Genomic DNA, 17,030 nt, shown 5'->3' on the forward strand with positions numbered 1-17,030 from the left:
ACTCTGCCTTGCATATCACTGGGTAGTCTGTGAGTGAAGGCTGGTTGGTCAGATGGATGGATGGATGGATGATGAATGGATAGATGGACGAATGGATAAAACACTGGAGACTCAGATAGGAGATTGGGCAGACCAACAAATGGGTGACTTGATGGTCTGGTAAGAAACTGACAAGCAGCTATTTGGATGGATAAATGAGTGGATGTAAGGACCAATGGACAAACACGTAGTTAGAGAGATCCATGGATGCATGGATGGAAGATGGAACAATGGACATACAGAGAGGCAGTTGGGTAAACCAGCAAGTGAGTAGATTGATGGCTTAGTGGATAGGGAGATAGGTGGTTGGACAGGCCGATGGATGAGTGAGTGAGTGGATGTATGAATCAATGGACAGACAAGATGGTTGGGGAGACCAGAAGATGGATGGATGGATGGATGGATGGATGGATGGATGGATGGATGGATGGATGGATGGATGGACATATAGGCATACTTATAAATGGGTTGGTAAGTATTTGGACAAGAGGGCAGAAACCTCTGCGGAAGAAGCATGCAGAAGGGCCGGGCTATCTGGCTGAGCCCATTCTGTGGTTTCCCTCTAGATACCTGGTCATTCCCCGCCCTACCTTCCTGGCACTGCTCTTCATCACTCCCATTGAGACAGTCAGGCTGCCGGTCACAGACCCTGGACAGTGAGATGCATGTGCTGTCCTCTTGGCACTGGAATGTGGCTCTGCAAACTGTATGAGGACACAGGGAGGGGACAGGTGGGAGGAAGCCAGAGGCACCAGGCTGGGACTTTGCGCCGCCTGTGACTGTGCATTGTATCACATGTCATGATCACAAATCTCTTTCTCAGCTACTTTACACCTGAGTGTCACTGCAACCCTGTGAGATACTCCATTTCATCAGTGGAAACAGAAATGACGTGACTTTTCCAAGGTCACCTGGCTGAGCCAGAACTTGAAACCAGATGTTCTGGTTCCAAATATGAGGCACCTTCACGAGCACGAAGCAGGATCAGCCCAGAAGCAGGCACATCCCCCTTCCCTCCCGCTTCTCTCCCCACATATGTAAAACTTCGATGGGATGCAGGTGGTCTGGGGAGATCAGACTGGAACAGGCTGTACTGATGGTGACTCTGGGGCCCAGAAGCCAGGATTCAGAGGCAGAGGTATTAATCCGAGAGAGCCCTGGCTTGGGGACCATCAGGACCCTGAGCCCCTTCTGCCAGGGCTGGGCAGTGTGAGCACACCCCAGGAAGAGCTGGCAGCTCCAGTCTGAACCCCTGCAGTGGAGGACCCCACTCAAAGGAGGCAGATAAAGGATCCTCTCCTTGGCCAACCTGGGTCTGCTGGGCTCTGCTTGACAGCCTTCCCCCTTCTGGTCCTACCCTCCCTCATCTGCTCTGTTCTTTCTTGGACAGCTGTCCTGGCAGAAGGCTGGGGGTGATGGCCCGGTGGGGAGAAGCCCTGGGCTGGGAGTCAGGACACCTGGGTCCCAGCTTGTCCCTGTCACTGCCCCACTGGGTGGCCCTCACGCTGTGCTTCCACCATGCCATCTCAGCACAGCGAGGGAGCCTTACTTCCTGGACACTGCTAATGGGAGCTGCCTGTGGGGGGCGGGTTTCGAAAGGGTGGGCTCAGCCCAGCACAGAGGTGAGGAGAGAGGAGCGACGGGGTGGGCGGGCTGCTCACCGCAGTTTCTCTCATCCAGGCCGTTGGGGCAGTCTTTGACCCCGTCGCAGGCGGGCACACAGAGTCCATTCACAGAGCAGAGGAACTCTCCAGGGCAGGCTGGACAGGGAAGGAGCCATTAGGACACGCGTCATCATGAAAACACGTGCAGATACGAGGCACCCGTGTGCTCACGTGTGTACCCACACGCCTGAGTACATGGTCCATGTGGGCATACATGTCCGGGCTCATGCACGCAGCACACACTCGGGTATGTATGAGTGTATATACCTCATGAACACGTATGACTGCCTTGCACATGTGAGCACACACAAAGCTGCATATGTTCGTGCACACATGCGCACACGCATGCACACACACACACTCCTTTTGACCAGCCTCTTGGTGCTTCCAGGGACAGCTAAGAGGCAGAGAGAAGCTGCGGGGGCTTAGGGGGTCCCCGCCCCAATCCCCAGCCTGCCACACTCACGATCTGACTGGTTGTACAAGCCGTAGTGCACCTGCACGCCGGGCCCGGTGAGGGAGATCTGGGACGTGAAGTTGATGGTGATGCCAGCGGTGGCCACCACAGGGATCCTCTCGGCGTAGGGCTGCAGGGTGCGCAGGCCACACAGCCTGGGGGTGACCAGAGACAGACTCAGGGCCACACGGTCTGGTCTAAGGTAAGGGACAGCCTGGGTCCCCGTGTACAGACAAGGCAAGGACAGGGCAGTCGGAAAAGAAGGGGGAGCCACAACCCCAGCCCACCCCCACCTCCTCTGTCTTGATTTCTCCCTTGGGTGGCCACTCACCCCCAGAGTCATCTAGAAAGCAGCCTGGCTATGTCACTCCCCTGCTCAAAAACCTTCAATGGCTCCCCATTGCCTGCAGGATAAAATTTAACATCTGGATTCTAGCTCCAGTCACCTAGGAGCTGTAAGAGTCTAGCAAGTCAGAGTTCTTCTCTGAGCCTCACTTTCCTCCCTTGTAAAACAAGGGAAATTATCACCTCTGTTGACCTGACATCTGACAAAAGGCTCCAACGTGTCAATGGAAGCAATAGTCCTTGATGGGTCTACTCTCCATAGAGAGGAAGGGATGTTCCTCCTGTGCTCGGTGTGGTGTGAGAAGGCAGCCTCGCTCCCCATTCAGGCCTTTTGCTCCCACTGAGAAGCCTCCACAGCCCTGGTGGCTTCCCTGTGACCCTCTGGGCCTGAGGGAGGCACCAGTCCCGCTCCCAGGGTCCGCAGTGCCATGCTGACGGGCAGCACCTTCTCCGTGCATGGCCACACTCGGGTGGGACCATCCCCCAACTGTGGGTGCACACTCACATCCCTGTTGGACCCCCCCCAGTCCCCACCAATGATGCTCTTGTTCCCACAGAGCAGGTGAAATTCCCCGCAGAGAGCAGGTAAGAATCCTCCCGACTCCAGGGTGAGGGGCACGGGGCTCACCTGCACAGTGCCTGGGCACACCTGGCCTTACAGAGCAAGAGGCCATGCTTTCGTGGAGCAGGTGCAGCCACGCCCCCCAAGCAGCGGGACCCTCCCCAGAGCGCAGCCTGGGGTTCCCTGCCTTCCCAGGCGGGACACCCTCAACAGAACAGATGGGTCGGCCCCATCAGCTCCTAGGAATGCCTCCCACAGGGAAGGGAGTATCCTCACAGAGCAAGCAGGAATGCCTTTACAGGTGAGGGAAACACCCAGAACACGGGTGGAAAGGTCTGCAGAGAGAGGTGAAAATGCCCCCGGCAGAGAAGGTAGGAGGAAGTCAAGAGAGCAAGTGGGAGTGCCCCAAAGCATGATGGGAACATCCCGCAGCAGACGCAGCAGCCCACAGAGCTGGTCCCCTAATTCCCAGGGGCCAGAGGCTTCCTCAGAACTTCCAGAACACGGCAAGCATTTAATAGTTCAATAATAGTTGGAGGCCTCATTGCATGGGGATTTTGAGGTCCTCACAGCAACTCCACCCTGTGAGGAGGAATTGTTCTCCTCCCGCTCTGCAGATGAGGCTCAGGAAGGGAAGTGCTGAGCTGGACGAGAATCCAGCCTCCTCAGGACCCAGGAGGCTCCACCCAGCCTCCACTGTGGGGAGGTGCACCCTGACCCTCACTGCCACATGAGCTCTAGGGGCTGAGCCCTCATGTCCCCATGACCCCCCTCAGACCTGGCCTGAGGTTTAGTTTCCCCATACTGTTTGCCTGCAGTGACCATATTCTTGCCCCCACACCAAGAAACAGTTCTCAAAGTATGGTCTGGGGACCCCTTGGGGTCCAAAGTAAAAATTATTTTTATAATAATTCTCAGGTATCATTTGCCTTTTTCACTCTCTTCTCACACAAGATAGAGTGGAATTTTCCAGAGACTATGTGATGTGTAACCCATTGAATGCGGAAGCAGGTGTGGGGATTCAGTTGTGGTCTACTAATCCAATTATTAAAGAAAGTTGCAAAAATGTAAAACAGTGATATTATTCCTCACCAAATGTTTTTAGTTTTGGAAAATATAATTAATTTTTCATAAAATATGGCCTTTATGTTAAAATGTAATGGGTTTCTTATTATTTTAAATGAACTGATAAATATTTTTAAATGTTCTCACTTTTCATTTCTAATACTGTAAAGATAGGTTACAAATATAGTTTTTATACAAGGCATAAAACTCTCTGGGGTGCTCCGTAATTTTAAAGAATATAGAGGGGTTCTGAGATGGAAAATTTTGAGAACCACTGCTCTGCAGCCCAGGGGGACCAGAGTGGGATGAGGTGCCACCAGGGGGCGCTCCTGAACAAGCCTCGTCCTTATCCTTTTAAAACTAAGGAAGCACGGGGGGCGGGGGGGGGGTGGGTTGTGGTTTGTTTTTAAAGTAGATAAACAAATGCTATCATGGATTACTATCCCCAGAGAATTGCCCTGGGGAGTGGACAGGGGATCTGGGGGCTGGGAAATACCGGGCAGGGGGAAATGAGGAATCAGGTGCATTCCTGAACATGCTTAAGGTTCAGGGGCCTGGGGCACTGTCCCCAGACGGTCACGGGAGACTGTGGAGAGACAGGGAAGGAACCAGAGCCGGGTTGGAGGGCAGTGGAATGTTTCAGTTTATAAGAATTTGAGGGCTGCCTGGTCACCTCAAGCCTTGGCCAGAGGCTCTAAGGCACCAGCGTCTGCCGATAGGACATTTCTCTACTGGCATCCAAGAGAGGATTCCAGGATCAGCTTGTGGCTCAGCCTGGTACTCAAGAACCTGCTCAGCCTGGGCAGCATTAGTTCTCACCCTGGAGGCCTGGGGCAGACAGGAGGTGGCAGAATTCCTGGGGCAAGGCTCTTCGTTATCAGGAGCCAGAAAAGAATTCAAGGCAGAGGCTGTAATCTGGCAACTCAGGCTGAATCACTCAGCCTAAAGATGATCTATTTAGCCTATGCAGTATTAAAAACTTTTTTTCAAATGTAGTTGCCAGCTAATTTCACATAACATCTTAGATTCTTGCTTCTGAAAAATAAGCCCTAGAAACACTGGCTGGAAGTCATCAGAGGCTGCCCCAATTAGGCAGGGCACGTGTGGCCCAGCTAACCAGGTCCCTCCCTCCCTCCCTCTCCCCCACGCAGCCTGCTTCGAGGAGGAACTACGCACTGGCCTGGCCCCTTTGCACGTCATCGTTTCTGGTTCTTGCCGCAGTGCCTTCTGCATGAGGTTTTGCGTCCTCTGGCTCTCCAGTCCCTCCCCATCCACCAAATGCTGGCCCCTCCCCACAAACCCTCTCCAAGGAGCACCAGAAGTCTGAAAGCTGTGGAGTCCACGTCTCATCTCAACTACAAAGTGCTGGGGGTCTGACGGCACATTTTTGCACCGGGGCCTGCCTTGCTTTCTCACTTTTCTGGATTTGGAGAATTTTCCTTCTTGCCTCACCTAGACAGCAAGCAGGGATCCGGTCAACCTTGCATGTCAGCAACTCTACACAGGGAGGAGTTCAAGAAAGATTGGATGGTAGATGGACGGATGTGAATGGATAGAAGGAAGGAAGGGTGGGTTGGTGTATTGATGGATGGATAAATGGATGGGTAGATGGATGGATAGATGGATGGAAGGAAGGATTGAAGGATGGATGGAAGGATAGATGGATGGATACACACATACATTCATTGCCTTCCCTAAAGACAGGTTAAATGGGAAAGACAGTCAGCGAAGGCAAGCACTAAAAAAGGGAGGACAGCAGTCTCACTTGGTGGCCAGAGTGGTGGACCTGAAGCTGCAGAGCTGAGGCTGAGGCTGGGCTCTGCCACATGAACCAGCTGTGTGACCTTGGGCATCTGGCTCAACCTCAGCAAGCTCCCATTTTCACGTCTGTAAGATGGGGTGATAGCTCCCTTGTAGGATGTTTTATGGCATGTGTGAGAAATGATTTCTTTGAAAACCAGCTGCTATCGTAGGGCTGTGAGCTCACCAAGGGCAGCAGCTGGAGCTCCTCCGTCCTCATCGCCAGCACCCGGCAGTGCCCGAGGAGCCTCTGTGGCCGCCCAGGGGATCAAAGGAGCAGAAGGGCCGCCCCATAGCCAGGCCGGGCCTGAGGGTTTCCAGCAGGCCTGAGGAGCCAGTGGCTCTGCCTGTCCCCATCGGTGCAGTGGAAATCGTTGGGCTGATCACAAGAAAAGTGACATCACAGGGGAGGAAGCTGGCAGGAGGCAGGTTCCTGGAAAGGGGGAACCCTGTGCCGCACTGACTCCCAGCCAGAGTGGATTCCGCGAAACCCAGCAGCTGGTAGCCGGATTTCACAGGTCAGCTCCCTCCCACGCCCCCAGGCCACTCAGAGGGCATGAGGCCTCTGCTGGGGAGAAACTGGGGAGAAAACAGGGAGGTGGGGGGAAGGCAGAAAGGGCTCAGGGGAGTGAGGTGACGTGCCCAAGGATGCCCCGTCCGTGGAGGGAACCCGGGCCAGCCTCTCCTCATCACTGTGCTGGCACCTGAGGGCTGAGACACCCTCTCCCCACACCCACCCTCTGTCGCTCCTCGTCAATGGCCATTCTGGGCCCCAGGACTGTGCCTCCCCCTCCCTACAAATCCTGTGCCTGGAAATCTACACCCTTCCCCAGACCTCTTGTGTCTTTGCCACCCACACAAGCAGATTTTCCAACAAATGCTTATTCAAAGAATTTCCCAGCAACTACATAGGCTGATGGTTATCAAAAAAGATGAGAACTAGAGGAAACGGTTTGTCCGGTGCTTACAGTCTGGAGGTACACCTCTGCCTTCCCTTCCACACTCAGACACGGGCAGGAGCCTGGGGCCAGGGGGCCACGAGTCCCCACCGGGGGACCCCGGACCCTTAACGAAGGTCTGAGAAGACAGGGATGGGACTTCCCAGGCTGCTCTCGGAGCTGGCGAGAGGAGAACCCCAGAAGCTGTCTGTCCCCTCAGCAGGATGCCAGTGCGTTAGTCGGGATGGCTTGGCCAAGGGAGGGAACAGCCGGCACAGCTGCTCGGAGGCTCTGCAGGAAGATTCTGCTTGAGTGTGAGCACACAGATGAGCACGCGTATGTGCGTGGACGTGCACACACAGGCCCGCACGCCGCCACACACGCTCTGGATCACACTGCCTAGCTCAACTCTGGTTTCTCTAGTCACGAGCTGGGTGACTTTGTGTGAATGCCTTTGCCTCTCTGTGCCTCAGTCCCTCATCGGTCTATGAAGGAGGCAGTGCGGGGCCTGCTTCCTCACCACGTTGCTGAGGATGAAGGAAACGCACCTGAGCTCTGGGCCTGCCTAGTGCAGAGTCCAGAGCCACTTACAAACTCATGGCCGGTGCCTTCTGGAGCTCCTGCCTATCCCGGCCTGCAGGAGCCGGCGTCCTCCACCCACGATCTCATTTACTCCTCCCTGGATGGGGACCTGCTTCATGCCCACTTTCCAGATGAGTTAGCTGAGGCTGAGAGGGGTGAGTCCTTGCTGAATAGAAGAAGAGGAGCCAGGGTTTGAACACTGCTGTGTCTCATTTCAACAGCTAAGCTCTTTCCACCTCTCCAGCCCAACTTGGAATGACATTTCATTAGGAGCTAATAAACACAACTTATTGGAAGACATCTTTCAGATGGGTAAATAATAAAAAGTTGGGGCCCTGGACCCTGGGCAGGCCTAACCCCCTTGTTTTACAGATGAGGAAGGGGTTGTACCCAGAGTTACATGCAGAAACCAGGTAACCAGACTCCCACAAGCACATCTTCAACCCCCCAGCAGGTGGGGGAGGCTTGAGAAGAGAGAGGAGGGGGTGGGAGTGCCGGGCCTTGTCAAGCCTCACCCTCTCACCCCACCCGCCACCCAGCTGCACCCTGGTCCCTCGCCACCACTTCAAAAGTGCAAAAAGACAAGGACAAGAAGCCAAGTCTTTAGTCCTCCCTAGACCTCAGTTTTCCCACCTGTACAATGGGTGAGGGTAGGGCTCGATTATCAGCCCAGCCCACTTTCTATAGCTCAACGGTGCTTTGAGACAGTGGGGAGGGTGAGACCCCTCCAACCCCGATAGACTCTGTCACAGTGCCTGAAATTTCACCCTCGCACTATCATTCCTTCTGATGAAGACTCTCCCCATCTGCGGTCCACACCTGAAACCCAAGGGTAGCTCATGAAGTCCCAGCACCCAGTGCCCACACCTCTGCCCGACCCTCCTGGCTACGTCAGGGAGGCAGGAAGAAGGCCCTGCAGGGGAGCACGTTGTGGACCACCGTGTGTCCTGCTGTTCATGGCTAGTGGTGGGCATGGGAGAGAGGCCCTGACTGCGGACCCATCTGGGTACTACTTAATCCCACTGAGCCTCGATTCCCTTCTCTGGGAAATGGAATGATGATGCCTCTGACATCACAGGCTGTCGGGCCATGAACTGATGCCCTGTGCTGAGCACCAAGCAGGTGGAATGGGGCGCCTGGTGCCAGAGCCCGGCTCCCAGCTAATGGAATAGCCATGGCGGTGGCGGGTAAGTGTGGGAGCATCAGACCCAGGCCCTTCTCACCCCTTCCTAGCCCCTCGTCGAGATATCAGATTCAGCTCTGGGGTTGAGAGGGTGGCGGGAAAAAACGTTATCATCATGTGGAGAACCGTGAATCAAGGACCACTCTCAGGGTCACTCTGGGCTCCTGACACTGGGGGGTGAGCCCAGCCATCCTCAGTCTGCGCAGCCCCCAGGCAGGTGGGGAGGGGCCCTGAGGGAGCACCACAGAGGATCAAGGCAGCCAAGCCCAGAAATGCCACCCACATGCTGGGACCCGTGGAACAAGATGCCTTCTGCTCTCCAAAAGGCACCGGGGCAGTCACACCACTTGACATCACCCCCAAACGGCACAGGCCTGAACTCACACCCTCAGCATGTCTTCTTTTTCCTTTTAATCATGGTCCCCGATAAATTGCAAAATCCCTGGAAAGGATGATGACGAGTCGACGAGCATCATCAATCCCTGTCCCCTTTCGTCTGGCTGATGCTTTTCAAAAGGATCAACCGATAAGCAAAATACAAGCGTTGGGCTTCCCTGGTGGCGCAGTGGTTAAGAATCTGCCTGCCAATGCAGGGGACACGGGTTCGAGCCCTGGTCCGGGAAGATCCCAACATGCCACGGAGCAACTAAGCCCGTGTGCCACAACTACTGAGCCCGAGTGCCACAACTACTGAAGCCCGCAAGCCTAGAGTCCGTGCTCTGCAACAAGAGAAGCCACCCAATGAGACGCCCGTGCACCGCCACGAAGAGTAGCCCCCACTCGCTGCAACTACAGAAAAGCCCGCGCGCAGCAACAAAGACCCAACGCAGCCACAAATAAAAGACAAATAAATAAATTTATATAAAAAAAAAAATACAAGCATTGGTGAACGTGGACACCAACCCCAGAATCCAAGAATTCCAGAGTCCTAGAACTTTCCAATTTTAGTGTATTGGAATCTTGGATACTCAAAATCTGTGAAACCAAGAAATCAAGAACTTTGCATATTAGAATCCCAGCCTCTGTTAGACCCCTAGGATCTCAGGGTTGGAAGGCGAGCAGAGGCCCAATCTGCTACTAGATGTAGAATCTTCTCTTCAGCATCTCTGGACTGCAGGTGGGGAGGGGTCTCCCCAGTTTTGCAAGGCTACTTTGAGATCCCTTCTCTCTCCCCAAGCCTCTGCCCCCCTGCAAAAATGGAGCCATGGGAGGGTGTCCTGCTTTCCCTCCATGCCTCCCACTCCCCTCCCGCCCCGTTATCCCCTGTGCCTGACCCATCCTCTCTGCCTCTAAGGGACGCTCCCCCACAGCATTTAGACACAGAGCCCCTCCCATTGTAAATATCCCCTCCCTTGAATGCCCTAGTTCTCTCCTTCACTCCCCAGACCAGGGAAAGCTCGTCTGCACTGCCTCCATTCCCTGCTTCCCTGCCCACCCCACTCCTTTGCAGCCGTCAGGACCACCAGTGGCCCGCAGAGTGCCAGCCGCAGTGGGCATTTCCCAGCCTTCATCCTACTGATCAAAATGCAGGCACGCTGACCAGAGGATGGCCTGGGCACGCTGTGTCCTGCCCACCTCCCCAAGGGACTCAATTCTTCCTCAGGAACTTTGTCACCGGGGGGCCAAGGGCAGGACAGATAGCAAGGGCTGGCGCCCCACAGGGGGCACGGGTGATGCAGGGTGGCCCTGGGAAGTGGTCAGGTTAGCAAAAGCGGCATGGACACCGGCTCTGCAGCTTCACAGTCGGGAAGCCGCTTGAATTTGGCCAACAGCCGGGAGCAGGCAAGAGATGCCTCCATTTGCACTTGGGTGGGTTTAGGGAAAGGCACCCTAGCACTGCTGAGTCCTGTGGCTCTGCATCATCTCATGTAAGGATTTGGGGTGACAGCACCCAAGGAAGTGAAACCATTTCACTCTAACTAGGATCAACATCTAAGGTGGCTGATGACAAATGTGTGCCTGAGACTTCTGGGTGGCAGGAGGGGAGGCTGAGGCCCGGGTTGGGGGCCGGGACAGGGACTGGGTCAAGGGTGAGGCAACAGGCCTGACCTCTGCTCTCTTCTCATGATGCCCCTCTGAGGTCCCAGACTTGGGCTCCCAAGGGGGGTTACCTGCAGGGACAGGAAGGGGGTTCCGGGCGGGTACCTCCGGTTCTGGATGGTCCACTGGCCCTGGGTGCACGGCACGTCGTATTTCTGCCTCCGCAGAGTGTAAGCATCAAACCAGAGGGCCAAGCCGTAGTCCAGGGAGGGCACCTGGGACAGAGGAGCTAGTCACCAGGTGGGCCATGGGCTGCGGCCAGGCGGTGGTCCCACCCCCCAGGACAACAAAGCGGGGAAGAGGCCTGCCAACACAGAGTGCCAGCTGGGGCTGAGGTCTGTCAGTCACTCAGCAAAACAGGCATCGCCATGGCAACAGAGCCATCCCACCCACCCTGGAAGGAGTGGTACCCAGAGCTTAGCCTGTGGGTGCTTCAGCAGAGGCAGGACAGTGCTCCCCTCCCAGCTGGGATCCCCGGAGGTCTACAGGGTGCTCTGGGAAGAGGGTAGGTGGGCTCACCGTGAGGTGCCAGGAGCAGTGGGTGCTGGGTGAGTAGTAGCTGGGGAAGTATGGCGTGCTGAGGACGCCCTGCAGCTCCAGCCGGCCCTCCAGGGTCAGATTCACCTCACAGGCTTGGCCCGGAGAACAGAAGTTACACAGGGTGCCTTGGACCCACCCCACTGCACCTGCCAGCAGGTGGGGGGCAGCTGAAGCCCACGCCCCCTACTACAACTAAACAGTACAGCCTGATGACTGAGTGTGAATGTGTGACCTTGGGCCTCAGTTTCCTCATCTGTGAAACAGGGACAATAATAGTACATACCTCATAGGGTAGTTGAGTGGATTAAACAGACGTGGTATGTAGTAAGTGCTCAATAAATGTTCACTACTGACATCAGCTGTGCAACCCTTCACGGTTTACTGAATGTGTTGACTGCTGCGCCAGCCTCACAGTTACGGGGGTTGGGGAGGGAGAATCGTTCCCCTTTTCAAAGATGAGGTTTGGGGAAGAGGAGCAGCTTGGCTGAGGTCACACAGTGAGAGGGCGAGGCATGGGGAGCAGGTGTGTTCCCAGCTACCACAACACCGTCTATGGAAGTCAGGGGCCCTAAAGCCCCCCATTCCCTCCCCGTAGAGCTATGTCAGAGACGCCCATGAGAACGGGCAGCTCTGGCACCTCTTTAGCTCCAGGGACTCCCAGGGGGGGGTCACCTGTGGACCTGGGTCACTAGCAGGAGACCAATGGGGTGGACACCAGGGGAGGGAGGGGAAAGCCGGTGGGAAGAGGTAGACTGACGGCAGAGGTGGGGAGAGGCTCTTTGTGTAGCTCCTGTTTGTAACCCTCCCTTCCACTGAGCCCAGGACAGCCCAGGACAGCCAGCCATCGGGTGTGAAGGGTGGGACGTGCTCTTCCTGAGAAAGGCGGTGGAGGAGGGGGAATCCGGAAGCAGGAGGAGAGTGGGGAAGTCTCAGTGGGGCAGCCTGGGGGACCCTTTCCCAAGGAATGCTGTGAACCGCCCTCCCCTGAGCATCCTACACCATCTCCAGGGACGACTGTGTGGCTGACCTTTCGTGTGAGAGGGTTGTCTGGCGGACCCCACGCTCCAGGCTCAGCCAGGGTGGGTGCAGAGGGAAGAGGGGCAGGGGAGGACAGAGAGAGGAGGGAAGACAGACAGTAAACTCAGGAAAGAGAATCAGAAAGAGGGCAGGACAGAGAATGAGGGGTGATGAGTGAGGGAGGGAGAGAGGGGCAGGGGAGGGGGTGAGGGAGAAGGTGGGGGAAATGGAGCGAGAATAGAGAGAGATAAAGGGGGTCCACGGGTGGGGGTGAGGTTGGAGAGCAGAGGCGCTTCCAGAACCTTCCCTCCCCCATCCCATCCCCAACCAGAGCAAAGAGGGTGAAGGCAAGCCCGAGGAGCACCCCTGGCTTCTGCCACTGTGCCCCTCCCATCCCCTAGGGACCCCTGACCCCTCACCCTGGAAGGCCACGGGCTGCACGGAGAGCACGAAGGGGTCATAGTAGCTGTGCAGGCCCTTCTTCCAGACCACCGCCATGATGGCGCCTGATGCCAGGACCTCCACCACGGGCTCCTGGCGACTGCAGCCATAGACCCTGGTGGGACAGAGAAAGGTGACGAGGGGGGTGGTGGGGTCTGAGACAGGCATCAGGGAGGGCAGCGGGTTTCCGGGAGGAGCAGAGGAGGAGGGACTGGCAGCCTATATATCTGGGTCTTCGGTTAGTCCGCTGTGTGTCCTCAGGCAGGTGTCTGACCGTCTCTGGCCCAGGGGGCTGACTGGAGGCCCTGTAAGGGTCAGGCCAGCTCCTCAGGGGAGAGAAGCCAAGAGGTTACCCAGACTTCTGGAGCTTACAATTCAACTATGATGGCTGATTCCAGTCCCATAGCACCCCTCCACCCCCTCAGAATCCCTGTGACCCCTGAGTGCCCAGCAGGCAGACCAGACTGGCACTATGCCTGCTGGCTGGCCACACCTGACCCCTGGCCCTGTTCTGGGCTGGAATAGAGAGAAGACAGGTGTGCCATCTGGTGATCCCTTGGGCACCCCAGGATTCTACCCAGGGCTTGCCATGGGGAAGGCACAGAGGAAATAGCAGTATCTTAGAATTCTAGACTCTTAGAGGAATGTCAGCCCTGAAAAGGCTTTTCAGAGATTGTCAAGGTCAACAGCTTGGTTTCCAGGTGGGGAAACCCAGGCTCATGAACGTGCCAAGGCCCCACCCTGGGTCCACAGCAGAGACAGACCCACGCTAGGCACCGCCTGTGACAGCGCCTGGCACCCCTGCTGTGTCCATGCCCATGGTCGGCCCATCTCAGGTGGGGTGCTCCTGGCTTCCCTCTCCCTCACTCTTTGCCAACCTCTGCCAAACTTCCCCCTGCCTCCGACAGAATTCTCTGGAGCCCTTGTTAATCGGTAGACCAATTCCCAGAAAGCTAATAACCCTGCTTCCCCCGCAGGGGGCACGCTAACATCCAGCTGCAAGGTACTGCCTGGCCGGGTGCCGGCTCTGGGGCTTTCTGGCCCTGACCAGTGGGAGTGGGCGGCCATGCGGGGGACTGCAGGCACCCAGCGAAGTGCGAGAAATCCAAGCACAGCCTCAAAAACACCACCCACAGCAGCCCTGGCAACCCCGGCTGCTGTGGAGGGAAGACTGAGCAATCCCAGGAATTTCCCCAGGAGGGTCCTGGTGCCCCAGGGTCCTGGGAAGGGGCATTTCCCCTGGCCTCCGCCTGCCCAGGCACTGGTCCCCACTTCCTCGTCCTCCTGCTTTGACCACCGCTGGCTTGATCTCACTGTGGGGGGCGAGGGGAGGGGTCCACCCTCCGGTACCAGGCCCTCCCCGCCTCCACTGCGCCTCTCCTCCAGCAGGTGGTAGGTAAAATATTCGGATTAAGAGGGACCTGAGGTCGCCTTTAATGGTTGCTTTTAATATTGGGGATTTCTTTTATTTACTTAGCCTCCACCCCCGCCCCCCCGTCTTCCCATTACCACCGAACTTCCCCCTTCATGGTCTGGGGTGCAAGTCTGAGGACCCCCTAGTCTTGTCTGACCCATCATTTTACACCTTCTCCAAGGGTCTGAGACGGAGTGAGCCACTTGGTGCCACAGTGAGTAGGGACAGAGCTGAGCCGGCAGTCAGGTCCCCTCTGCAACAGCAGGCTGCAGGGGGCACTTGGAGAAGCCCCAGGAAAAGGGCTGAAGCGTCCCCACCCTCATCAGGACTGGAAATGAGCTGTGTCTAGCTTCTCTGCGCTCCCCAGAGCCCTCCAGGAACCCAGCCCACGCACACGCACATGCCAGATTGCGGTCAGCACGTGGCAGGGCGGGGCGGGGGTGGGGGTGGCTGCAGATGAGAGCGCAGCCTCAGACCCTGGAGAGTCAGAGAGGCCCCGGGGGAGGGGGCCAGGGAGAATCTTCACCCAGCTCGCCCTTCAGGACTGCCCTTGATCTGAACATGCAGGTCCCACCCCCATCCCGAAAGCTGAAAGCTGGGTGCCTGAGAAAGACAGAGAAGGCAGCAGCCCGGTGCACCAGGGTCTCGCCTGACCTCCTACAGACCTACGCCCCTCTCCCACCCCGTGGGGGTGTGATCAGGCTCCTGGAGGCCAAGGCCATTTCCAGCCCCTTCATGGTCTCCCCACGGCCCACGACCTGCCCGCCTTCTGCATTCCATGTCATATCCTAAAGCCCTTCTCCTCTGCTCAAGAACTTTCTGTTAGTTCCTCACTTAGCAAGTATTAAAGTTCAGATTGCTCCTGGCATTCCATGCCCTTCGCGACCCAGCCCCAACTCGACTGTATATAATGATAGTAGTAATGGATAGCAGTTACTGAATGTTTAATGGATACATTTAATGTATAGTAATAATGGACAGCATTACTATGTGTGAGGAGCCTGGCCCAGCAGGTCTGATTTAACTCCTCACAATAACCCTGCAAGGTAGGCATGGCTGTGCACCCATTTTACAGGTGAGGAAACTGAGGTGCAGAGAGGCAAAGTAACTTGGCTTAGGGCACACTGCTAGAAAGCAGTAGAGTATGGTTGCAAGTCTGGGGCTGCCAGACTCTGGAGCATTCTAACAAGATCACGTCGCCTCCCAGAGCTGACCTTAGGGGTCATCTAGCACACCTGTTTTGTTACAAATGGGGAAACTGAGGCTGGGGGAGGGGAAGGGGATTGCTCACAGCACATAGCCATTTCCAGTCTCCCCTCACCATCTCCCTCTGGGCTGGCCTGTCTCCCGGATACCAAATACCAGGGCCTGGGGTCACACAGCCCCTTGTCTCAGAACACTGGGTGTGGCTTTGACCCCACACCGTCACCCCCTTCCCAACCTTCCCCCCACTGCCCTCCCAGGGACTCACGAGGTGATAAGCCTCCTCTCGAGGGGCGCAGCCACATCATACATGGCCAGCCGGTCCCGGCAGTCAGCCAGCATCCACTCGAGCCGGAGTTTGAGCATGAGATCCTCGGGGCCCTGCAGGTGCCACAGGCAGCTGGAGGCCAGGGGGTCGGGCCCCTTCAGCCGGAGGACCTGGCCCTGGCCCACGTAGCTGTAGCGGTAGCAGCCTGGAGTGGGGAGAGGGACAGGCCCCCTGACCCCTGTTAGCTGGGAGGAGAGACCCGCGGTGGCCCCAGCCCTGTCAGGTCCTCACGCAAGCAGGGGTGGGGCGGGGAGAGCAGCTGGATGGCGATCAGCCCAGATATGCTCTATCCCAGCTCTCTGTTTCCCTCCTGCTTCCATCCCCAGCCTCCTCAACCATGCACTCATTCATTGGTTCATTCATTCGTTCCCTTAGCACTCACTGAGCTCTCCATGCCAGGCGAGTGCCAGAGAAAGGTCCCGTCACTTCCCGGGAGCAACGAGAGTAGCAGGGAAAGATGCAGGTACTGGGCGGAATAGCTCGGAAGGGAGGGCTCCCAGGGAAGTCCTGGGAGGTCACAGAGTGAGGAAGGGGCCGCAGGCCGGGGCGGACAGGGGACTTTGAGTCAGGAGGGCAAGTGGGAGGAGGGAGGCAGGGCCCAGATCACACCCAGGAGAGAAGCCTTTTCCTCCTGTGGCCGTGGGAGCCATGGAAGGTTAGGCAGGGCTGGGACACGGTCGGGCTTGGATCACAGACTCCTCTGGCTACTGGGAGCAAAGCTGAGGAGGCCGGGAGACCAGTGGGATGGCCAAGCAATAAGGGGAGCGGGCTGAGGGCTTCATGTCAGGTGGAGAGAAGGGAGTGTGTTCCAGTGGGGCTGGGAGGCAGCCCGGGTAGAGGAAGTGAGCTCAAGCTAGTATGCTGCCATAAGTATGTCGTTTAAACCTCATCATGAGCCTGTGAAGCAGGGAGGATGGGTGCTCTGCCAGGAAGCAGTAAGGATTCTGGAGTAAGCCCCGGATGTGGGAGGCAGCCCGGTATGCGGGGAGTCCGGACTCTGCATGGTTGTCCCGGCACCACCTCTTATCAGCTGTGTAACTCTGGGCCAGTCACTCAGCCACCCTGAGTTCTGTCAAATGGACACAGTACTAACCCCTCTCCCACCTCCTTCTCTGTGTGGTTCTGAGGACCAGGAAGGGAATGGAAGTGAATGAACAGGCTTTGCTCTGATACTGTGGCCTCTTGCTCAACTCCCTCTTCCCTGGCCATCCTGACTCCAACTGGGGAGCTGACCTCCCCAGGGAGAGACCTCTGACATCTGCAAGGGGAAGGGTCAGGACCCCTGGGGAAAGGTGCTTGGCTGTTCCTAGGTGTTTATGTTCTTCAAATCTTGCTCCAAGCTGATGCTTTGCTTTTTCCATTTTAATAATTACTTTTTTTGTGAAGCAAATTAAGTGGAGAGGGATGTGCTG

At 56.5% G+C, this 17,030-nt stretch overlaps 1 protein-coding gene across 1 annotated transcript in view; it reads right to left on the reverse strand.

Annotated features, from left to right (window-relative positions):
• TMPRSS6 (transmembrane serine protease 6) overlaps positions 1-17,030 on the reverse strand; it is a 37,811-nt gene that overhangs the window by 6,108 nt on the left and 14,673 nt on the right. Inside the window, exons 7-13 of the mRNA XM_036866322.1 lie at positions 15,559-15,763; positions 12,652-12,788; positions 11,195-11,307; positions 10,781-10,890; positions 2,170-2,315; positions 1,701-1,799; positions 630-743 (exon numbers count right to left, since the gene is read on the reverse strand). Of these exons, the coding sequence (XP_036722217.1) occupies positions 630-743; positions 1,701-1,799; positions 2,170-2,315; positions 10,781-10,890; positions 11,195-11,307; positions 12,652-12,788; positions 15,559-15,763 (924 nt within the window). The remainder of the gene's footprint in view (positions 1-629; positions 744-1,700; positions 1,800-2,169; positions 2,316-10,780; positions 10,891-11,194; positions 11,308-12,651; positions 12,789-15,558; positions 15,764-17,030) is intronic.

The sequence above is a fragment of the Balaenoptera musculus genome, chromosome 10 (assembly GCF_009873245.2).
Source record: "Balaenoptera musculus isolate JJ_BM4_2016_0621 chromosome 10, mBalMus1.pri.v3, whole genome shotgun sequence".
Lineage (NCBI taxonomy): Eukaryota > Metazoa > Chordata > Mammalia > Artiodactyla > Balaenopteridae > Balaenoptera > Balaenoptera musculus.